Source organism: Antedon mediterranea, chromosome 7 (assembly GCF_964355755.1).
Source record: "Antedon mediterranea chromosome 7, ecAntMedi1.1, whole genome shotgun sequence".
In the NCBI taxonomy this organism is placed as follows: domain Eukaryota; kingdom Metazoa; phylum Echinodermata; class Crinoidea; order Comatulida; family Antedonidae; genus Antedon; species Antedon mediterranea.
In genome coordinates, this window is record NC_092676.1 from 15252031 (window position 1) to 15275969 (window position 23939).

A 23939-nucleotide genomic window follows, 5' to 3' on the forward strand; every position below is an offset into this window, starting at 1 on the left:
AGACCTCAGAATTAAATTAACCAATGGTTACTTTTACTGCCTGACAATAGAACTCAACCCAGCTAGCTAAAAAGTCCAATTAGAATGTGTGACCCAGGTGCTCAAATTACACCATGTGAGACAATTGTAAAAGGCTTACAAAAAAGTTATATCATTTGACATCATTATGATTAATTAATTGTTTGGCTAATTTGTTGGTCAACAGTTAAAACAACAATTAAATATGCAGACTTACCACAATTAAGTTCATCTTGGCCATTAGGACAGTCTTTATCACCATCACAGATCCATTGCACTGCAATACACTCACAATCTCCTGATTCCAACTCACATGTGAATTCATCTTTTTCACAGTTACAATCTTGAGACTGGTTTGAAAAAGAAACTAGAAAAAACAAAAGAAAAAAAAAGTTAAAATGATCGTCGACAATCAGCACACAAAGTTGCGGATAACCAATTAAACAAATTATTGTTAGAAATATTATCATTTCATATAATCATATAAAAAAAGAAATTATTGGCTTTTGTTTAAATAGTATTGTCCCCAAAATCATGAAAAAATTTAGATTTATAAAATCAGACTGCGAATAGGCTATTTTGCAGTTTTAATGGAAGTTATTCACTTCCATAGGAAAAAACCGAACACAGAGAATGAACAGATAAATTTAATTAAAATAAAAATCCATTGACTTTCAATTTGACTATCTTTTCTTTAAATTACATTTTTCCCGAGTAATTTTTTGGCCAATTCAATTCAATTTTTGGTTAGAGTGAATAACAATTATAAGACATTAAAATGGAATATTCAACAAAAACATTATTTGTTTAGGGGGGGGGGGGGAGGACAATATCTTTAATTAATGTAACATACAACAACATCTAGAACAAATTTAATGAGGGTGGCATGACGTTTTGCCGAATGCCACTTCGCCAACCGACTACTGATCGACAAACTATTCACTGAATACATATATAATCTTAAAAAACAATAACATTACACAACTAAAATTGTTAAAATGACCAATACTTCATGGTAGGATAATCAAGCCAATTATTTAAATAATTAATAGTGGATTGATTTGTTGTATGAAACACCATAACATTCCTTCCTTTGACAGATAGAGCTTTGAGTTAAAGCGGTTTTCCTTTACTTATATTTAAATTCCCTTGTGAGCTATATAAAACGGAGTCAACGACCTCCTTGTTTAACTCTGTCATTGGTTGCTGAAAGTATGAGTTATACATCTGGGAATAACTTAAGAATTAGATTTTATTGTATGTGCTTTTTCTCAAATCATTTTCAAAGCTTTATAAGATGTGGATTTAAACATATCAACAAAGTGGGATAGCTGACAAAGACTCAAAGGCATAAGAATAAAGGGTATTCTAATTTGTTCGTATCCTTTACTTTTTAAAGAAAGCTAGATGATGTGTTTATGTCTAACTTAAACATTTCTAATTATTTTATTTTATTCCAATTCATATTTTACAAAGAACCTCATTTTACTTTCGATTTAAAAAAGCCTACCCTAGTCTATTAATTGATTACATTAGACGATTTGAAAATCAATCTCTCTCTCTTGTTTGGTTTATACATTTCTTTGTCTTCCTATTATGAAAACATAGCTAACTGTGCCAATTGAGGAAACCATTTTCATTGTTTGCTCTAGATTTTTAAAAATAAATATCGTTACAGTTATTACAAAATAGACTAAAAAAATCTTAGGTACATACGTCAATAAAAGACCGGTAGAATATTTTAATAATTTCACATCAAATATTGTAAAATGTATAGAGTGGTAGACTGCCCATGTAGTCCCATCCCCACACACAATTTGATTTACAATACAATTGGCACCAAAAGAGCAGCTTATTAATTTAGTTAAAAATCATAGTTGTTCCAAAGCTGTAGCTGTAGTGCCTAAGGGGTAGTTGTAGGCCTACACAGGCAGTTGTCCTAGGGGATAGTTGTCCTAATAAATAGCCAGAGGGTAGGTGTCCTAGGGGGTAGTTGTCCTAGAGGGTACTTGTCCTAGGGGATAATTGTCCTTGCGAGTAGTTGTCCTAGGGGGTAGTCGGCCTAAGAGGGTAGTTGTCCGGGGTAGTTGTCCTAGAAGGGCGATTGTCCAGGGAGTAGTTGTCCAGGGGTAGTTGTCCTAGACCCGTTTATTCCACTCAACAACAAGATTAAAATGGTTGAGAGAGTATTTTTATTCTGAGAAGCTGATATGCCATAACACATATGCCAGTAATGATCTTTTTATAGAATGACATGTCTTATCTAAAGGTTCCCATGCCTTTTCCTATCAAATATCTCAAACATGCACATCAATCTAGTCTACAAATTAGGTAAATAATTTGGAAGACAAATTGCAAGTTAATGTCATGATAGCAGGTGTGGAATACCAAACTATACAACACAAACATTACAACACAACACTGATGTGTTTACAGGACCTGACCTCCAGTGTTTTATGGCATTTCTTACTTGTGATTAACAAGTTGAAATAAACTATTATTTGTTGACATGAGGTTTGCTTAGAGTATACATTTACAACACTTGGGGTTACAGTAATCATTTAGGTGATATACACACAACCTGTTGAATGTGTTTTGGTATGCATAAACAGGGTAGTTAAAGAAATGTTATCCATAAACACCCAGAAATAAGTTTAACATACACAAATTGAGCTGCCTGCTAAAAAGTAAGCCGGATGTAGCCAGCATACATTTATTAATGTTCAATCGAGAAAAAACTGGGCAGGCTATACAAGATTAATACAAATTTGATGTTACTATTAAACATTTGCACATTTTTCATTTCATTAAAGTCGACATTTCTACATTAATTGTAAACATTTTTTACTTAGCAGGAATAATTTTACAATTGCATGTAGTTTGTATATGGATTATATAAAAGTTGTTAGTAATGTAATGTAATGAAGATTGGTTAGACTATGTATTATATAACTGTAGTACTGAATGGCCTCAAATCAATGCCAACTTTCTGATTGAATTAATGTATCTTCAACAGTGAACCCCCTCACCACTCCTAAAACAAACAATGGTGGAGAAAAGTAAGCCTCTACAACAACTCAATTTAAGCCACTTCTCCTTTATCCCTCACACATTGTTCTACAGCATTGACCCAAACGTTTGATTTCAGTGTTGTACAAAAGTGTGAGAACAACAAAAGCTTGCTAGGTAGGAGGCTGCACAAAATTACTTGTTTTGCTTCTTAAAGAAAGCCTTCGGGCTAACCAATTCAAGATGCTGGTAAATACATTGCGTAAACATGTTCAACTGAACTATATGTACAAAAGTAATTAAGTAAGAAATTTGAGAAAAACAATTCCGTTTACATCTATCTAGTTTGTAAAAACTATTTGTCCCAAGATAGTGCATTCGAAATCAGGTATAATTTATTCACATGGTTATTAATCGGAATAACAGGTCCTATGTATGATACAAAATCACAATTAATGCTGTATCACATATACTGGACAAATAAATGCTATATTAAAATAGTAATTGGACGTACTATTATATTCATTTAACACTCTTCCTTTCTTATGTATCTCACTTTGGAGAGAAGGGCTAGAGTGCATGATAGTTTTATATTTTTTAACACGGTGGACAAGGAGAAGAAACGGTGAGCAGGAACAGGAAAGGACCATTGTAAGGGTGATGAAAAGATCTGCAACAAAATGAACATTAGAAGTGGCGCAAGTCTTGCGAGTTGCATGCAAGTCATCTGTAAATCGTTGTTTTACTTGTTACGAACACATGAAACATGATGAAATAAATTAAAGAACATAAAGAAAAAACTAATGCAGAAATCAATATTTTATATATAACAAAAAATAAGCAAACACTGAAAAGTTTATTTACTGCTACTAATACACAAACATGCATACAATACACAAATTGAATGAAAATAAAACATTTTGAGGCAGAAACCAAAATATGTATTCTTCCATCTAACTTACTCCGCCATCTCATCCACTTTTTTGATAATAATTATAATTATCTATTCAGATGGACATACACGTCTATTCCTATCCTGAATTCTTGGATATCATGTAAAAATTTTCCAAGCAGTATCTTGATAATCAGGCCTATAACATGAAGAAGGTGAACAACATGCAGTTCTCTTCAAATCAATTAAATATTTCTTGCAAGCTGACATTTTAAACTAATTTCACACATATAAAAATTGATGACACTCTAGAGATAAGATCAAGTTTTTGTTGAATCCAATTGCTAAGGTTCTGGAGATCACCAGTTGTAAAATGAAAAATCCAAATGAGTATGAAAAAAATTAAAATAATTATATGAAATATCTGACTAAACTGCTCCTAATTGCATTACATTTCTAAGCATCAGGAACATGCCAGATATGGTCAGCCATTTATGAAACTGAATGGTACTGGATAAAGATTTAAATTTGTGTGCGAAAGTAGCATGACTTTACATAGAATTCTAATCCAATATTTTGTTTATATCTGCAATTATTAGAGCACATTTGTTAATGTTAAATCCAGACCTGGTATTTTCGCTGAAAAGTTAAGGTTCTTGTATTTGTTGACTTTTTCAAACACGATCGGTCGAGGTGGGTGCATTACATAACAATATGGAAATATCAATCCGTGCATGCATGTCAGGATATATAGCGGGCCGCTAACATTATTATTTTTTTTTTAAATAAAAAAATTGCAATAGATCCATATAGTATTTATTTTTACATAAAATGTAGTGTGTGACCTTAAAGTACTGTAGGTTAAAAAAAAACTAGATCTAGTGTCTTTAATTACTGGATAAAAAAGGAGGAAACAAAATATTTTAAAAATTGGGTTTTAATCACTGTAATAATTGCTGAATATCCAAGGTCCTTTAGCAAAGGAGGGAGACGCATTGTCCAGATAGATACTATTTAGCGGCAAGACCTAATAGAGCCACGCTGTAGTGTAACACTAACAGAAATTCTGTTTTTTAAACATGATGATGTATATAAGCAAATTTTCCTTCGGGGACTTGGGTCATGCATTGATCATTATTTAGATTATGTGGAAACATTATGGTGGACAAGGAAAACATGTGCTGTTCAAAACTGAACAGAATCAATGTATAGTTAGAAATGTTCATCTTATCGTAATAAAATCTAAAACAAATTATTACAAGGAGCAAATCAGGCAATTTTGCATAACTAAGGTAGACAAAGAAATATATGATAAAATACTCATTTTATAATAAACAGTAATAGTAATAACTCTTTAATTTAATCATTCATTTAATGAAACTATTGATTAAGTATTGTAAGTTAGTTAAAAAGCCTTGAAAATTAATGCTCAAATTGAACCTCCTCTGTAAATGACCTTTTTACTTAATTGTTTTCTGTAAAAAACAAACATCCTCTTTACCTGCAACACAACCATGTTGATGACAGAGGACCCTAACATGTGAACACCACAAATTTAAGATTGCTTTAAAGTTCTACAAAGACCACCACTCTATCAATAATAGTAATCAAAGGGCCCACAGGGAACGTAGGGCTTAGTTTGATCACTACGAGGAGGTTACCTGTTCTGTTCAAGCAATGTTAATTACAAAATGCTTATAATTTCCTGTGCAATATGCATTTGCAATCAAATTTAATTTCAGTTCAATTAATATGTTGGCCTATATGTAATATCTGGTCAATGACTGAAAAACCGCCAATATGTATTAGAAATAAGTTAATCTTCAACTAAGAAATGAAACTGCAAACAACATATTTTTCAAGCTACTGTAATTTAATCATTCATTGGTAAGTAGGCCTATAGGGACAGTACATTATACACAAATGAATAGTAAATAATTTACTTTATAATAAAAATAGAGAAATCAATTTAATATTATTACTTAATTGTAATTTTTTTATAAAATATTATATCATTAACATCATTATTTTTCAATATTTCTGTTTTTTTTAAAAAGCCCAGTGAAATTGAGAGACATATATCCATCTTAAATCACCTGTCTACAATGTAGCATTTTGTCTATTATTTGCTAAGCCAGCCTAATAGAGTAATAGGCCTAGACAGTCAGGGGAAAATGCAAAATGTTTCTTACTTTCTAGGATTTTTATCAGATTTGTAACATGACCACAGTGCTGATTTTGCCATTTTACTCTTAACTGTAGACAATTACAGTAGTACAGTACTTAACAATAGTAAAATTATGCAAAAGAACACATCCTCACTCTATAAATCACACCAGACAGTACCTAGATTTGCCAACTTCATCCCATCAATTTCTAAAGCTCTCCCCAAAAACATGTGTATGTATTAGTTGCTCATCAATGATCTCTTACCAACCCTTACCCTCTCTCCTTCCTTCCACAGGTCATTTAACTTTTTAATAAAAATGTTAAATGTAACTGATGATTTCCAATAAGTTTATTGTTAAATTTTTACTCATGTTGTATGGCATTCTCTTCCTGTTTTTAATTGTTTATCTTTTGTATTGTTACATATATTTATATATTTGTAAAACAAGCAATGACTTTCTGAAAGGATTAATAAAAGATAATTTGAATTTGATATGATTTGTTGTTTTTGAAAAAGGCAAAGCAATGACATACTATTTAAAAATATAATAAAGCTGGGACCATCCCTATTCCTGTAGTGGTTATCAACCTTCTAAAGATTCTAACAAATTGTTATGTTTAAGTAAATTGTAAGTTTGCTATTGTGATTCTTGTTATTTACCTTTTTATGACTTTTCTATTAAATTTAATAATCTTCATACCCAATACACCTATTGTAATACACCAACAACTATTGAATAGTTATACTAGTTCCTCAACAACTACAATAGCGTCAATACAAAATATACAAAAGACGCATTTAAATAACGTAAAATTTGAGAAATTTAAGGCAAATTTTAAAACCTTTACTTCTATTCAACTTTGATAAAAGGTATTGAAAATATTTTCTTTAGACTTAGAATATAGGTGTCCTTTTCAACTTGGAGTATAAAAGTGAGATACAAAGACTACCGTGTCTGTTTGGTAGAACAATACATGTTTTCTGGTAAAATGTTAGTGGATTTAAGGGTATCATGCTATAAATTCTAATTATATATAGGAAAAAAAGACTTTTTTCCCATAAAATACACATGGTGCCAAAGAGTCCAAGAAGAAGAGTTTAGTAAATAATAGGTGTGTGATATCCCTTTCTTTATGAGCTTCTTCTTTGGAGAATAACATCAGACTGTACTGTACATTTATTTACCAAATATACTAAATATAGCAATATCATGTGGAATATCCCAACCAGGGACATGCACATTCAGAAAGACAGGCTTATGAGTTCATTCTGTGGTGTACTGTAGGCTACTAAACAGTTTTGTCTGACCAATTCAATACATACAATCTGTCTTGGTGCCAGAATTTGTGGTTGGAAGGCTAGCCCCTAATTGGCTTTCCTAGAGCGCGCAAATATCCTAGAAAAAGTAGTCCTAGTTAAAATCAGGATAGATAAATCGTCTATGATTATCGAGGGGTGGGAATGAGAAACACAGCAGTTCAATTTTACAAATTGTTTTAGTTTTTGTTTGTTTTATACAAAGGTTTACATTTGGGAATAACTGGGCACTGCAGGTACCTTAATTTATTATATAAAGATCAAACTAATTTGTCATTTGTCAGAAATAACAAAAGAGATAATTTTTTATAAGGAATTTGATTCCCATATAGGCCATAAAAAGGAGTACAAAATATTTGGTCATGACATAATTGAAATAGAATAAAAGTGACCTTGTCTGCATGCATTAAAACAACACAAAAAATTAGTACAACTTATATTTTTTGCCCAATTTCAACATTCAATAATGCAATTAAAGCTATAGTTGAATGGGCATACTATTTAAAATTGAAAAAAAGTAGGAAAACACTGTAGCCAGATGGGATGCTCAAATTTAGAGATAGAGCAATCAATCGGTCTGTTTCTATTGCAAAATCCCAAATAATTTTGTTTTTTCATTTTAAAAGATGATAAAACTGCCTAATTCTTATTCAAAATTTGGTTTTGTTTGTGCCATTCAATCACCTACAAATTGAGATGGTCATAGCATTGCCTTGCAGCAAAAAATTGCTCAACAAATTCGGTTTTGATTATGTAGACCAGAATTATTTTTAGGTTTTTAAAACTTTATATAAAATCGATTCTTTTTGTTGTTTTTTAAAGGACCTATTTCTGAAAATAATGCTGGAACAAAAATTATCTTGCTCAATAGAAAGGGCCCTTAGTTTTTAATGGCATCCTCTAAACATACTGTACTTAGAATCCTAAGGATCAGCCAACAAGGTTTGCAAATTCAAGTGATTTGCAACAAAAATGATTTTCTTCTTATTAGTAATACTAAAAATAATTTAATATTTTATTTCATCTATCAAGACAAAACATCTCGCTGCCATTTTCAAAGAACAAGCTCAAATTTGTTAATCCTTGTTCTTAGAGCAGAGCAATCGGTCGCAATATCATCAAAATAGGCCTGTCGCTTGCCACAAATCTGTAATAAAAATCTGGCCATGGGATACTGAGATGTGACATAAAGCATAATAACTATTTATTTTCCATTTGATTGGAGATGAGAAGGTTTATAAAGGAAAAATTCAAATGATTGTAATTTAATCCAAACATGGCATCAAGTTTGCTTGATGAGTTGCCAGAGTTACTAAATTAAACTAATTAGTAATTGCTCCATGGTTTGCAGTCACAGAGAATATGTAATCATGGATGAATTTAAGTAGAAACTAATTGCTCTATGAAGTAATTAAGTATAGGCTCACATGTAGGTATTCCTAATGTAATCTAGTTCTAAAGTTTATGTTGTGTTTTTTTCTATATAGTGATACTTTAAGACAGAACTGGCCAAGAATAAATAACCTCTGAATTCAATCGAAATTGTTTTATAAAGTACCTGTTAATTTTCCCACGGAATATAAATTATGATAAGTAGTGTTGAAAATAAATAAGCCTACAGTTTGGACAATTCCTTCAATTGCTACTTGATGTTTAAAGCCTATAATTGAGATATTTTATAGTGGCCTCTGTGCAGGTCGCAAAATTAATTCTGAAATAAAAATAATTAAGCCTCAGGAAAGACAATAAAACCATGCAATATATTTCTGTGAAAAGAAAGTTGAAAAAAAAATATTATGGAACGTCCTAGATGTTGTTCTTAATTTCTAAATTACTGTTATTTAACAGAAAACAAGTGTTTAAAATATTAGCACTAGCAGCATTTAATTAATATGAACAAAATATTGTACAATGATTCCACTAATTTAAATATCAATAATTCTTATATTATATAAATCGAAAGGCAAATAAATTACTGAAAATGACAATAGAGATGACTGACTGAGTATCAGTGGCTGGATCTCAATGGAAAAAAAGTGAACAGGTTTCAAGTTTTGGGGAAAACATATCTATTCCATCAAATATTAATTATCTCATTTGAACATCAATTTAAACTTAAATTCTCTATAGGCCTATCATCAATAAATATACCTAAAGTTGATTATAAAAATAAGTTTTTTATGCAATTATACATATATGACTTTACTATTACTTTCACCATTGTTTTTTTGTGTTCGCGGTATTATGATTTCATACATTTAGACCAGTCAATGTCAATGTCTTTTTATAGTTATACAGTGGGTTAAGCCTACTCATGAATAGGAACATGGTGAAGTGGTGGTAATGGTAGGCCTATAGCCTAGTAACTTAACACAATATTATAGGCCTACCTGTGAAACAAATACAGAACACAGCTAACGTCTCCAAATAATTCATTTTAAATAGAATAACAAAAAACGTCAGTGAAAGTTACATTTCCATCGAGTTTTTCTCTGTACAAGTATTTTGCAGCAATACCGCAAGCCGCCGGCTTATATACACTCAATCAATTCTAATAATAAGTACTGTACATCACTCGTTCTTTTTTAAATCACGACACTTTCTTTTCACACTGTCAACAAACTAAACGCATGCGTAGCTGGTTTCTGGTCTTATGCGTATGCGTTCATGCGTATCCTCCATTCAACTGGAATTATAAATTTAAGTGCAGGAACCGCACTGCACCCACAGAATATAAAGGTGATTACCGTATGTATTGTGCCCTCTTTAAACGGGAATTACATTTGGTTACGTCACCTTTCTACTGAAATACACCGACATTCAAAATCTTCAAGAATAATGATATTGATTTGTATTAAAATAATGGTATTAGATATTTAATTGTTTTTTTTTTAAATTGCTCTTCCGCCTACTTTATTGGAAATAGTCACACTATACGCAATTTTAGTTAGTAGGCCTACGGTACCAGTAATAGACTACAGGGTTCATGTATATCACCTGGCGCCAGTTTCCTGACGGGAGGGGTCAACATTATTTGACGGGAGAGAGAGGACGGACGGAGCAATACATGATAAGTGGTTGAATGAATCTGAAGAACTGCTAGCAGGGAGTTGTTTAACAACTCCCTGCTGCTAGTAATAGTGCTAACTAAAAAAAGATTTAAAAAATGAATAGATGGAGGGCGCACTGTGAGTCGTGTGGTGTACAATTCAAAAGTTTAGATAAAATTATTACTATTAAATGTAATTTTTTCTAAGAAGGATTTTAAAGTTTTCTCCACCAATAGGACGCAGGAATGATAAACAAAATATTGAATGAATCCAATTTCCCCTACCTTTCTTTTTTTAGTAATTTACGGCCTAAAACTCCTCTAGTAATTCAATCTCTAGCTCACAGTCCGGAGAGGTTGACCACTCTTCACACTTTGACGAATCTATATATAATAATAGTAATGAATGACACTAAAGTGTTAATGTTGAAATAATTTTCTCCATGGTCATTATATAGGCCTTACTTATTATAGTAAGTTAAAAAACGTGACCCACACATCCCAATTTTTTGACATGAATATGAAGATGAAAATTTCCGATCATTGTTTGACCAAAGAACATATATTTAAAAAATAACGAAAAATAATCAGCTGGCCATATGATGACATCACAAAAAATAAAATAATAGTTTTGTTAAATTTACATTTTCATCAAGAAGAAATAAATGAAATAATACGAACTTCTATAAACAATAATATACAGAAGAGCAACCAACTGTAGGCCTACATCATATTTTCGGTTTCATTCTTCAAAAATGTTTCAATAAAAAATGACTTATTGTTTATTGATTGTGTATGTTAACAGTATAAGAAACAATTCACATTACTCAGGAAGTTACATGCGAGAAAAGTGTAGGCCCTACTTGGAAAATATGTGGTCAAAATTAATGAAATATTTTCCATTGTAACTTTCTGTATTTATAAAAATAAAGTCAGTCATAGACTTGGTCTTGTAAAAAATGTAAATGGATAATGTTTACTGCTGAGTTAGAAGTTTTAATCAATAGTGAAAATAATTAAAGAAATGAAATAAAGAAAAGGCAAATAAAATGTGATCAGATATGGACCGTAACAATTTAGCAAGGTATAAAATTATCGTTTATAAAATTGATATTTAGGTAAAGTAAAATATAACTATTTTCTGATTACATGAAAGAGATAAAAAGAGATAAAGATAAAACAAAAGAATTCTGTTCTAAATTATACGTATGTTGTCAAGGATTGAACGAACACTGGGCATAGTGCATCACTTGATGCACTAACTGTAATGTAAAAGTGTTTAAAATAGAGGAAAATAATTTGTTTTTTCTTCTTTTCTTACTATTATATATGGTAGGTAGATATAAGATGTATTGAAACTTATTTAATGTCAGTTGTATTGTATTGTAATATTACATGAATCAAGTGCAATGCATTGTAAACGAACATTTTATTGATGAAGAAATAAAAGTGGGTCGAACCTACATAAGACAAAACAAAGAAACAATTCGCGGTCTAGCCTTCCATGCAGCTTATTGTTATAGGATGGAAAAGAATTGTCATCAATAAAAAGAAAGCTTTTAAATATACGATAAGGAACGCATATATGTTCCGTGCCCAATATTGATAATTAGTTGATGAGACTGAAATTTGAAGCAAATATGGAAAATAAAATTGTGAACGTGTAATCAGGGAGGTGTAATATATCAGATAAAATCCAAGACTACAAAAGATAATCTGAACAGAAATAATGAAAAGAAAACTGTGACTTTTAATCTTTGCCGTTGAATTTTATCAACGGGATTGGTGTCTGTTGTGATAATTTTTTGTTGTTGTAACTGTGACTGTTTTGTTTATTTTTACCATAGGCCTATTTCTGTCAAAGAAAACAATATTTCCATGTACACATTTTTATATATGGAACAAATACAAATTAGATTTGATTTATATAACTTACTAGGGCGGATCCAGGGCCAGGGTTGGTGCGCGAGCTCCCATGCTGACACTGTGACGTATTACAAACTCGACACGGACGTATTAAAGCAAAGCCATGCATTTTGATAGCTTTTACAAGAGTTTCGGATCAGTTTAACTCTGTTATGAACCTCAGTATGTGAATAAGGTTTGGCACAAATGATAACTGAGACTTAAGCTTGGTTTCCCCTAGAACGCAACGCAGCGACGTATTGACGCAAAGTTATGTATTGCGTAATCACAAGTGAGAACCGACGACGCAACAATGCTGCAAAAATCAAAAAGGTTTGATTTCACGCAGGCGGGGGCAAACACGTTGCGTAGGTTGCGTCGCTAGTGGGAACCAAGCTTCAGCAGAGGGAACTGAGACAACTATTAAAATAGGAAAATATTAGACTAGTTTTTAAATAATATGTCTCTGGAGGAAACGTCAATGTTGAGATTGAAAACGATACAATAACAAGAATAAATTAGTAAAGCGTGGTTCCCACTAGCGACGCAACGCAATGTAAGCAGATGCCCTTCTAATAATTGTGTTTTCTCCCACTTGTGATCACGCAATGCAGCACTTTGCGTCGATACGTCGCTGCGTTGCGTTCTAGTGGGAACCACGCTTTAAGCATAGTCAGTCTTGAGTTGAATTCTTATTTTTAAACAGTTTATTTATGAATTAAATGGCTAAATACCTATTATAGCCATAGAAAAATTAGTTACATTGATAATGCTACGTACTGTATATATATATATATATATATACAGTACGTACCAATATGTCCTATTGGTATATAAGCACTCTAGGCGTTGTTTACTGTTCTGATGATGAGAATAGTTTCTCGAAACATGTCACATTTACATTTTAAGGCAATTTGCCTTTTTATTAAATGCCTCGTTATAGTCATCCTAATTCGCAAGTTTGGTGGTATTATTCATGATATATACAGTACAATTTAATCAATATTGAACTGTGGTTCACAATTAAAAACTTCAGCCATTCTACACAGCGAGTCCTTTTAAAATTATTTCCTCTATAAAACCAAGGTGAACAGAGTTACAAAGCTACTTGGATGGCAATTCGCAACGCAACCTGTAGGCCTATGTGCTAGTAGACAGAATAATATTTGTCAAGTGAGTGTGAAAGGTAGATCCTTAACTTCTTCAATTTTCGCATTCACTTGCCTATTGTGCCTACAAAAAACCACAGGGGAACAACAGTATCTTGTCCCGAGTACAAGGAATCCTGAATCAACAGACACCTCCTGTACTGTGGTCTTGAGGGAGTGCCATCCTTCGTTTTCGAATGAAGACAAAAACAAGTTGGAAAAAGGCGAAGTTTGGTTACATCAGTTTTACACTTCCAAACTTGTGGTGTTAAACATGCCAGGGAGGAGGGGCAATGTCCGTCACAGAGTAAGTCCCTGTTCACATCTTAAGAAATATCGTAAAGAAAAACACAGAGCTAAAACAATTAATGGATGAAATGGTAATGAGACACGATCGACAAAAACAAAGAATAGAAAAAGTTCACACTGTTACAGTTATTCTACATGCCATTTGACCACTGACACAAAAAGGTCACTATGGAAATTTGATTCAAGTCATCCTGTTAATCCGATTAAAGTTTATTCATCATAAAAATATATACATATGTTAAAATAAAAATGTCCCAAATATATATTTTGTACTAGCAACTAAACTAAATAAATTGAATTGTATTCATATTGCCCCAAAACATAGACTAATTTTATTTTATGTTAGTCATTGTTCTTTGCTAGGTATTAAACCATACATTTTTTACGGAAATAAACGTTGCCGTATACTAATAAAAAAATGCAAAGGTCACATTCAACATAATTATATTTACAGTACATGTAAAAAATATTTGTTCAAACCGACATGATAAATTTAAATATTTAGTGTGGCTTATGCGATTAATAATATATACCAATTATTCAACAACTATTCTTAGCATACCATGTAAGTTGGTGGGGATGAAGGGGTCCTGAAAAAAATTACAACATAGTTTCTTTGGGGTTGAAAGTGTACATACAGTATCTCATTCCGTTTGGGGATAACGTAAACATTTTTAAAACATGGGACACGGGAAAAAAGTTTTTAAAATGTTACATATCTAATGCTAGAAAATTATATGCATCTATGTCTATTTGATTTTCACAACACTTTTTTGCAAGTTCTCTAACAGTTGCCTTATTTCCATTGCGTTTTTTCCATACCAACAAACATTTGAATATCGGTTCATGTACTATCATGTTAGAATCTCCAGTAGCCTGGTACATATCCACGTCTGTTAATCCAAGATTTCGAATGAAACTTCTCCAATTGGAACCCAATTTACCAGCGAATGTGTTTAGTTGGTGTTCAGTAACTCTTGTGAGAGGAAATCTGTTTAAGTCATTGTTACCAAATTGATGAACAGATCTTTCTCTTTCTGGATTCTCTGTTTTTTGGTAGTAGGGTTGTTCTTGGGTTGAAGCATCTACATCATCGTTTGGAACTATGAATAAAACAGACTGGCTATGTTAAATAACCAAATATTATTGCATAACACATTTTTAAAATTATTAATAAATAAAAAACCAAGTTATCATTTGCAGTTCTATGGTTCCTTCTCTGTTTTATGAAACATTTGAATGTACCTACAATAATGATTGGAGACATTTCGATTTTTTTAAAATGATTTGCACATCAATTGCCAAAGGTTCAGTGAATGTGTTCAGTGGCATTTTGTCATTTGCTATACAGGGAGAGGTATGACGTCGTGAAACTGAAAAAATTACCACAATTATGGCGGAGAATAATTTTGTGATGATTTTTTGGAGATTGTTAAAAGTATTAAAATTAATTTTACAGTGAATTATTATTATTATATGTGGAATATTTAATAAAGATTTTAATAATATAGCTTAGGGTCTAGGTCATTTTATGATCTAGCTAGGACTAAACTACCAACACTCTGCCTACTGTATATATAGAATGGTCTAAGCCCATGTACTTGTCATTACGTCATACATTCACTGGCTTGTTACCATGAATATCCACTCCAATTAAAACATTCATATACAGTACATGTGGATGGGTACTGTCGTAAGGTAGTTTCCCGATTAATCGTACGATCAAACGGTACTGGGTATGATCAACTAGCGTTCGTGTTCCCACCTAATCATCCATTCATAGAAGTACTGATGAAGATATCAATCTGTGGCGACAATAGAATGGACCCGAGACCTGGCTATCTTCGACTTTTAAATAATAGAAAGTTTAGAAAAATGTTTTTGTTAGACTAGAAATGTACGTTGTATGTATATAGAAAAATGGTTGTAGTTTTCAAAATTACGTTGTATAAGTTGCGATGTGAAAAACTGTTATTTGATCGTTAGTTGTCGTGTACATGAAGCAAAAATATAAATATAATAAAATAAAATAAAATAAAAAACGTTAGTAAAACTTTTAAAAAGAGTAAAGATATAAGGAAGAAAAGCAAAGAGATCATGGAGCGGCTGTACCAGAATATACAACACTAAGTATTGTAAAGTTAAAAACTAAAAATTTAGGCGATCTTGTCAAAGGTCAAGCGCCTTCAGCCTGCCACGTTTCGATATTCAATATTGAACTTGACCTGACGTGGTTCCACAATATCTTTATATGAAAATGGTAGAATTTATAGAAAATAATTAATTCAAAATTTACCTAAAAATGGTTTTGAACTGAATCGATGGATGTCTTGTCGTTGTATGGTTTTGGTTTGGTTTAAAAGTATGTTCGATAAAGTGCGTGAGCGTATTAGAATGAAATGCTAGCGTATACAATGTGCGCGATGTCAAATTGTGTACTGTGTGTGATACATGTAAGATTATAAGTGTATCGTACATTGTAGTAGAGTGAAAATAACATAGGTATAAAGGTAGGATATAAATAAGTAGTATAGGATGTATAGAAAAAGGAATGGGTTGTTAGTTACAGGAAAGATTTTGAATGTGAGGAATGACTATGATGGTTAACTCCCACTAGAGATCTATGTCGGCACCTAGGCCTGTATAATGTCGTAAGGTAGTTTCCCGATTAATCGTACGATCAAACGGTACTGGGTATGATCAACTAGCGTTCGTGTTCCCACCTAATCATCCATTCATAGAAGTACTGATGAAGATATCAATCTGTGGCGACAATAGAATGGACCCGAGACCTGGCTATCTTCGACTTTTAAATAATAGAAAGTTTAGAAAAATGTTTTTGTTAGACTAGAAATGTACGTTGTATGTATATAGAAAAATGGTTGTAGTTTTCAAAATTACGTTGTATAAGTTGCGATGTGAAAAACTGTTATTTGATCGTTAGTTGTCGTGTACATGAAGCAAAAATATAAATATAATAAAATAAAATAAAATAAAAAACGTTAGTAAAACTTTTAAAAAGAGTAAAGATATAAGGAAGAAAAGCAAAGAGATCATGGAGCGGCTGTACCAGAATATACAACACTAAGTATTGTAAAGTTAAAAACTAAAAATTTAGGCGATCTTGTCAAAGGTCAAGCGCCTTCAGCCTGCCACGTTTCGATATTCAATATTGAACTTGACCTGACGTGGTTCCACAATATCTTTATATGAAAATGGTAGAATTTATAGAAAATAATTAATTCAAAATTTACCTAAAAATGGTTTTGAACTGAATCGATGGATGTCTTGTCGTTGTATGGTTTTGGTTTGGTTTAAAAGTATGTTCGATAAAGTGCGTGAGCGTATTAGAATGAAATGCTAGCGTATACAATGTGCGCGATGTCAAATTGTGTACTGTGTGTGATACATGTAAGATTATAAGTGTATCGTACATTGTAGTAGAGTGAAAATAACATAGGTATAAAGGTAGGATATAAATAAGTAGTATAGGATGTATAGAAAAAGGAATGGGTTGTTAGTTACAGGAAAGATTTTGAATGTGAGGAATGACTATGATGGTTAACTCCCACTAGAGATCTATGTCGGCACCTAGGCCTGTATAATGTCGTAAGGTAGTTTCCCGATTAATCGTACGATCAAACGGTACTGGGTATGATCAACTAGCGTTCGTGTTCCCACCTAATCATCCATTCATAGAAGTACTGATGAAGATATCAATCTGTGGCGACAATAGAATGGACCCGAGACCTGGCTATCTTCGACTTTTAAATAATAGAAAGTTTAGAAAAATGTTTTTGTTAGACTAGAAATGTACGTTGTATGTATATAGAAAAATGGTTGTAGTTTTCAAAATTACGTTGATCATACCCAGTACCGTTTGATCGTACGATTAATCGGGAAACTACCTTACGACATTATACAGGCCTAGGTGCCGACATAGATCTCTAGTGGGAGTTAACCATCATAGTCATTCCTCACATTCAAAATCTTTCCTGTAACTAACAACCCATTCCTTTTTCTATACATCCTATACTACTTATTTATATCCTACCTTTATACCTATGTTATTTTCACTCTACTACAATGTACGATACACTTATAATCTTACATGTATCACACACAGTACACAATTTGACATCGCGCACATTGTATACGCTAGCATTTCATTCTAATACGCTCACGCACTTTATCGAACATACTTTTAAACCAAACCAAAACCATACAACGACAAGACATCCATCGATTCAGTTCAAAACCATTTTTAGGTAAATTTTGAATTAATTATTTTCTATAAATTCTACCATTTTCATATAAAGATATTGTGGAACCACGTCAGGTCAAGTTCAATATTGAATATCGAAACGTGGCAGGCTGAAGGCGCTTGACCTTTGACAAGATCGCCTAAATTTTTAGTTTTTAACTTTACAATACTTAGTGTTGTATATTCTGGTACAGCCGCTCCATGATCTCTTTGCTTTTCTTCCTTATATCTTTACTCTTTTTAAAAGTTTTACTAACGATTTTTATTTTATTTTATTTTATTATATTTATATTTTTGCTTCATGTACACGACAACTAACGATCAAATAACAGTTTTTCACATCGCAACTTATACAACGTAATTTTGAAAACTACAACCATTTTTCTATATACATACAACGTACATTTCTAGTCTAACAAAAACATTTTTCTAAACTTTCTATTATTTAAAAGTCGAAGATAGCCAGGTCTCGGGTCCATTCTATTGTCGCCACAGATTGATATCTTCATCAGTACTTCTATGAATGGATGATTAGGTGGGAACACGAACGCTAGTTGATCATACCCAGTACCGTTTGATCGTACGATTAATCGGGAAACTACCTTACGACATTATACAGGCCTAGGTGCCGACATAGATCTCTAGTGGGAGTTAACCATCATAGTCATTCCTCACATTCAAAATCTTTCCTGTAACTAACAACCCATTCCTTTTTCTATACATCCTATACTACTTATTTATATCCTACCTTTATACCTATGTTATTTTCACTCTACTACAATGTACGATACACTTATAATCTTACATGTATCACACACAGTACACAATTTGACATCGCGCACATTGTATACGCTAGCATTTCATTCTAATACGCTCACGCACTTTATCGAACATACTTTTAAACCAAACCAAAACCATACAACGACAAGACATCCATCGATTCAGTTCAAAACCATTTTTAGGTAAATTTTGAATTAATTATTTTCTATAAATTCTACCATTTTCATATAAAGATATTGTGGAACCACGTCAGGTCAAGTTCAATATTGAATATCGAAACGTGGCAGGCTGAAGGCGCTTGACCTTTGACAAGATCGCCTAAATTTTTAGTTTTTAACTTTACAATACTTAGTGTTGTATATTCTGGTACAGCCGCTCCATGATCTCTTTGCTTTTCTTCCTTATATCTTTACTCTTTTTAAAAGTTTTACTAACGATTTTTATTTTATTTTATTTTATTATATTTATATTTTTGCTTCATGTACACGACAACTAACGATCAAATAACAGTTTTTCACATCGCAACTTATACAACGTAATTTTGAAAACTACAACCATTTTTCTATATACATACAACGTACATTTCTAGTCTAACAAAAACATTTTTCTAAACTTTCTATTATTTAAAAGTCGAAGATAGCCAGGTCTCGGGTCCATTCTATTGTCGCCACAGATTGATATCTTCATCAGTACTTCTATGAATGGATGATTAGGTGGGAACACGAACGCTAGTTGATCATACCCAGTACCGTTTGATCGTACGATTAATCGGGAAACTACCTTACGACATTATACAGGCCTAGGTGCCGACATAGATCTCTAGTGGGAGTTAACCATCATAGTCATTCCTCACATTCAAAATCTTTCCTGTAACTAACAACCCATTCCTTTTTCTATACATCCTATACTACTTATTTATATCCTACCTTTATACCTATGTTATTTTCACTCTACTACAATGTACGATACACTTATAATCTTACATGTATCACACACAGTACACAATTTGACATCGCGCACATTGTATACGCTAGCATTTCATTCTAATACGCTCACGCACTTTATCGAACATACTTTTAAACCAAACCAAAACCATACAACGACAAGACATCCATCGATTCAGTTCAAAACCATTTTTAGGTAAATTTTGAATTAATTATTTTCTATAAATTCTACCATTTTCATATAAAGATATTGTGGAACCACGTCAGGTCAAGTTCAATATTGAATATCGAAACGTGGCAGGCTGGAGGCGCTTGACCTTTGACAAGATCGCCTAAATTTTTAGTTTTTAACTTTACAATACTTAGTGTTGTATATTCTGGTACAGCCGCTCTATGATCTCTTTGCTTTTCTTCCTTATATCTTTACTCTTTTTAAAAGTTTTACTAACGATTTTTATTTTATTTTATTTTATTATATTTATATTTTTGCTTCATGTACACGACAACTAACGATCAAATAACAGTTTTTCACATCGCAACTTATACAACGTAATTTTGAAAACTACAACCATTTTTCTATATACATACAACGTACATTTCTAGTCTAACAAAAACATTTTTCTAAACTTTCTATTATTTAAAAGTCGAAGATAGCCAGGTCTCGGGTCCATTCTATTGTCGCCACAGATTGATATCTTCATCAGTACTTCTATGAATGGATGATTAGGTGGGAACACGAACGCTAGTTGATCATACCCAGTACCGTTTGATCGTACGATTATTCGGGAAACTACCTTACGACAGTTTTAATAAAGTCACTTCCGCAGAAAAAAAATTTTAAAAGATATTTTCACTTAAAAAAAAGACAAAATACCATACCAACCAAAAACACATTGACTTCCGTCAATTTGACTATTGTATTTTTGTTTTAAATTACAGTTTTTTCAGGTGAATGTTATTGTTACATAAAAGCGGCATATTCAACAAAAACATTTAAAAAAATTTTACATTTTTTGCTGGATAAATATTTTAAATGTATGATGTAATACAATGAGTTAATTACTTATGACTTTTGTTAGACAATAATGTCTTGTAAACTTTGAAACACTTAGCCATGCAGTAGAATATCTCAAGGTTAGATATTTGAACTGGTAGCATAATATTGTCCCCCACCCCTGACAAAATAATTTTTAAATTTCATCATACAATACAGTACAAGAGCATATTAAATACTTAGCTACACAAAAAAAAAAACAAATAAAAAATAACAAGGAATAAACACATTTTTAGGTATTTATTTTTAGATTGTAATTATATAGAAAATGGTTACCTTTAATTTCATTTACAGCTGATTCAACTGGTATGATCGCCAAATTAATGTCTGGATCTTTATAAAACAAAAAATAAGACATTCAAAAAAAAAATTGTGCAGTTTATTTATACTATATGAAAACTGCCAAAGAAAAAAAAATAACGGATGATAATTTTGAAGCAGCTATTGTTTATATGTTTGCCCTACTCTGACATAGTTCACGTCAGAGTAGGGAAAACTTTTAGAATGAAAACTGTACTATAATAGTATCACACCCACTCATACAACAAAAAATTACAAACACATTTTAAAATTCCGATTGGTCCATGAGGTACGTTTGACTACATTTGTGTATGTTTTCTATGCTATAATTTACCCTTTGGATTTTTGAAGTTATATTTAGATGGACTATTTTGTAATCATTAGTGACCATTTTAGGAAAGTTACAGCAAGACTGTATGATTAAATTAAAAAGACCCTGCATCCCGCCTATTGTTGCTCACTCCGCTTTGCAAAGTACTAAATATTTTCGTTTTGGGCCCCTGCCTCTAAAATTAATCCTACACATGCCTGTGACAACACCCTTTCTATTACGTAATCCCTTTCTATTTCCATTCCGTTTATATTACATAATTGTGTTGACTTAATGTGTTGTATAAACATGCCTAAATGAGTACAATACAATTACTTACACTTGCATTATGTACTGAAAAATGAAGGGAAATTTAATGTTTTAAGATAAAACTGTGTAGCACCACCTATCAGTGGAAAGCGCATGGGGACGCGCAAACTGGGAAATAAAGGAGAAACAAAACCAACTCAACTACTTGTGCAACAAGTATAAAATAAACACAAAACAAAGCATAAGACACATTAAAGGAAACATAATTGATTAATGAAAATATATGCCTGGAATATACAACGTGCAAACATAATTAAAAAGTACAATTACATTAAATAAACTTCACAATTTGTGGTACCACTTCCCAGCTCATTCCCAAACTGAACACATACTAATTTGTGGTACCATTTCCCAGCTCATTCCCAAACTGCACACATACTAATTTGTGGTACCACTTCCCAGCTCCTTCCCAAACTGCACACATACTAATTTGTGGTACCACTTCCCAGCTCCTTCCCAAACTGCACACATACTAATTTGTGGTACCACTTCCCAGCTCATTCCCAAACTGCACACATACTAATTTGTGGTACCACTTCCCAGCTCATTCCAAAACTGCACACATACTAATTTGTGGTACCACTTCCCAGCTCATTCCAAAACTGCACACATACTAATTTGTGGTACCACTTCCCAGCTCATTCCCAAACTGCACACATACTAATTTGTGATACCACTTCCCAGCTCATTCCCAAACTGCACACATACTAATTTGTGATACCACTTCCCAGCTCTTTCCCAAAATGCAAACTGCAAACATACTAATTTGTGGTACCTCTTCCCAGCTCATTCCCAAACTGCACACATACTAATTTGTGGTACCACTTCCCAGCTCATTCCCAAACTGCACACATACTAATTTGTGGTACCACTTCCCAGCTCTTTCCCAAACTGCACACATATTAATTTGTGGTACCACTTCCCAGCTCATTCCCAAACTGCACAGATACTAATTTGTGGTACCACTTCCCAGCTCATTCCCAAACTGCACACATACTAATTTGTGGTACCACTTCCCAGCTCATTCCCAAACTGCACACATACTAATTTGTGGTACCACTTCCCAGCTCATTCCCAAACTGCACACATACTAATTTGTGGTACCACTTCCCAGCTCATTCCAAAACTGCACACATACTAATTTGTGGTACCACTTCCCAGCTCATTCCCAAACTGCACACATACTAATTTGTGGTACCACTTCCCAGCTCATTCCCAAACTGCACACATACTAATTTGTTGAAATTGATTGATATTATTGTTTGTAATTTGCATAAAAAAAAATAACCTGAAAAAGGTTACTTACTTTCATCTGTAACACCACCATCACATGTGTCTTTATTAGGCATTTTGTCTGAAAACAATGAGAAGAATGCATTACAGTATAACATAATGTAGTTTTATTTAAGTTTTACGTTAGTTACAAAATCCATTTAGAGTTTTCTAATTTGTTAATTGGAAATTAATAAAGTCACTTCTGCAGAATATTTTTTAAAAGATAATGTTTTTACTTATAAAAAGACAAAAAAAAAAAGTTTCAACCAATAACCCATTGACTACCCGTCAATTTGAAAATACCCTGAAAGGTTTCTTACTTTCATCTGTAACACCACCATCACCTTTGTCATTATTAGGCGTTTTGTCTGAAAACAATGACAAGAATGCATTACAGTATAACATAATGTAGTTTTATTTAAGTTTTAGGTTAGTTACAAATTCAATTACAGTTTTCTAATTTTTAAATGGAAATCCTCAGCTCCTCAAGTTAGATTTCAAAAAGGAAATGGGGGCATAAGTTCCCACATCCCTTTTTTGAAAAGCTAAGAGAATAGGGTGCAGGTTAGGGAATATTGACTAGCAACATTATCTTACAAAAAGTAGGCCTACATGTGAATCTGAAAGTATCTGCTTAAAATAAAACTAAAATGAAACAAGAGGTGACGGAGGTCACTTAAAAATGGAATTTTACAGTTTTCAGCAAGGTATGGTTACATGAATTGTTGCCATCCACCTAACTATATTATATGAAAGAAAATGATTATGAAATATATGGGTGTTATAATTATAGTTGATACATCTAAATTTTATTTTTGTCAACTAAAACCAGTCAATGGCCTGATTTTCTCAACAATAAGAATGG

At 32.4% G+C, this 23939-nt stretch overlaps 2 protein-coding genes across 4 annotated transcripts in view; both read right to left on the reverse strand.

Annotated features, from left to right (window-relative positions):
* Positions 1-9936, reverse strand: part of LOC140055295 (low-density lipoprotein receptor-related protein 4-like) — a 45307-nt gene extending 35371 nt beyond the window's left edge. The window contains exons 1-2 of the mRNA XM_072100596.1: positions 9797-9936; positions 236-385 (exon numbers count right to left, since the gene is read on the reverse strand). Of these exons, the coding sequence (XP_071956697.1) occupies positions 236-385; positions 9797-9842 (196 nt within the window). The 5' untranslated portion in view covers positions 9843-9936. The remainder of the gene's footprint in view (positions 1-235; positions 386-9796) is intronic.
* A 4140-nt stretch (positions 9937-14076) lies between these two features.
* Positions 14077-23939, reverse strand: part of LOC140055296 (uncharacterized) — a 34985-nt gene continuing 25122 nt past the window's right edge. For 2 of the 3 annotated variants that reach the window (XM_072100598.1, XM_072100597.1), the window contains 4 exons: positions 23395-23442; positions 23106-23153; positions 21136-21192; positions 14077-14920 (listed from right to left, as the gene is read on the reverse strand). In XM_072100598.1, coding sequence (XP_071956699.1) covers positions 14529-14920; positions 21136-21192; positions 23106-23153; positions 23395-23442 — 545 coding nt within the window. In that variant the 3' untranslated portion in view covers positions 14077-14528. Of the gene's footprint in view, positions 14937-21135; positions 21193-23105; positions 23154-23394; positions 23443-23939 lie in introns of all 3 variants that reach the window. The other variant, XM_072100599.1, reaches the window with a different exon arrangement.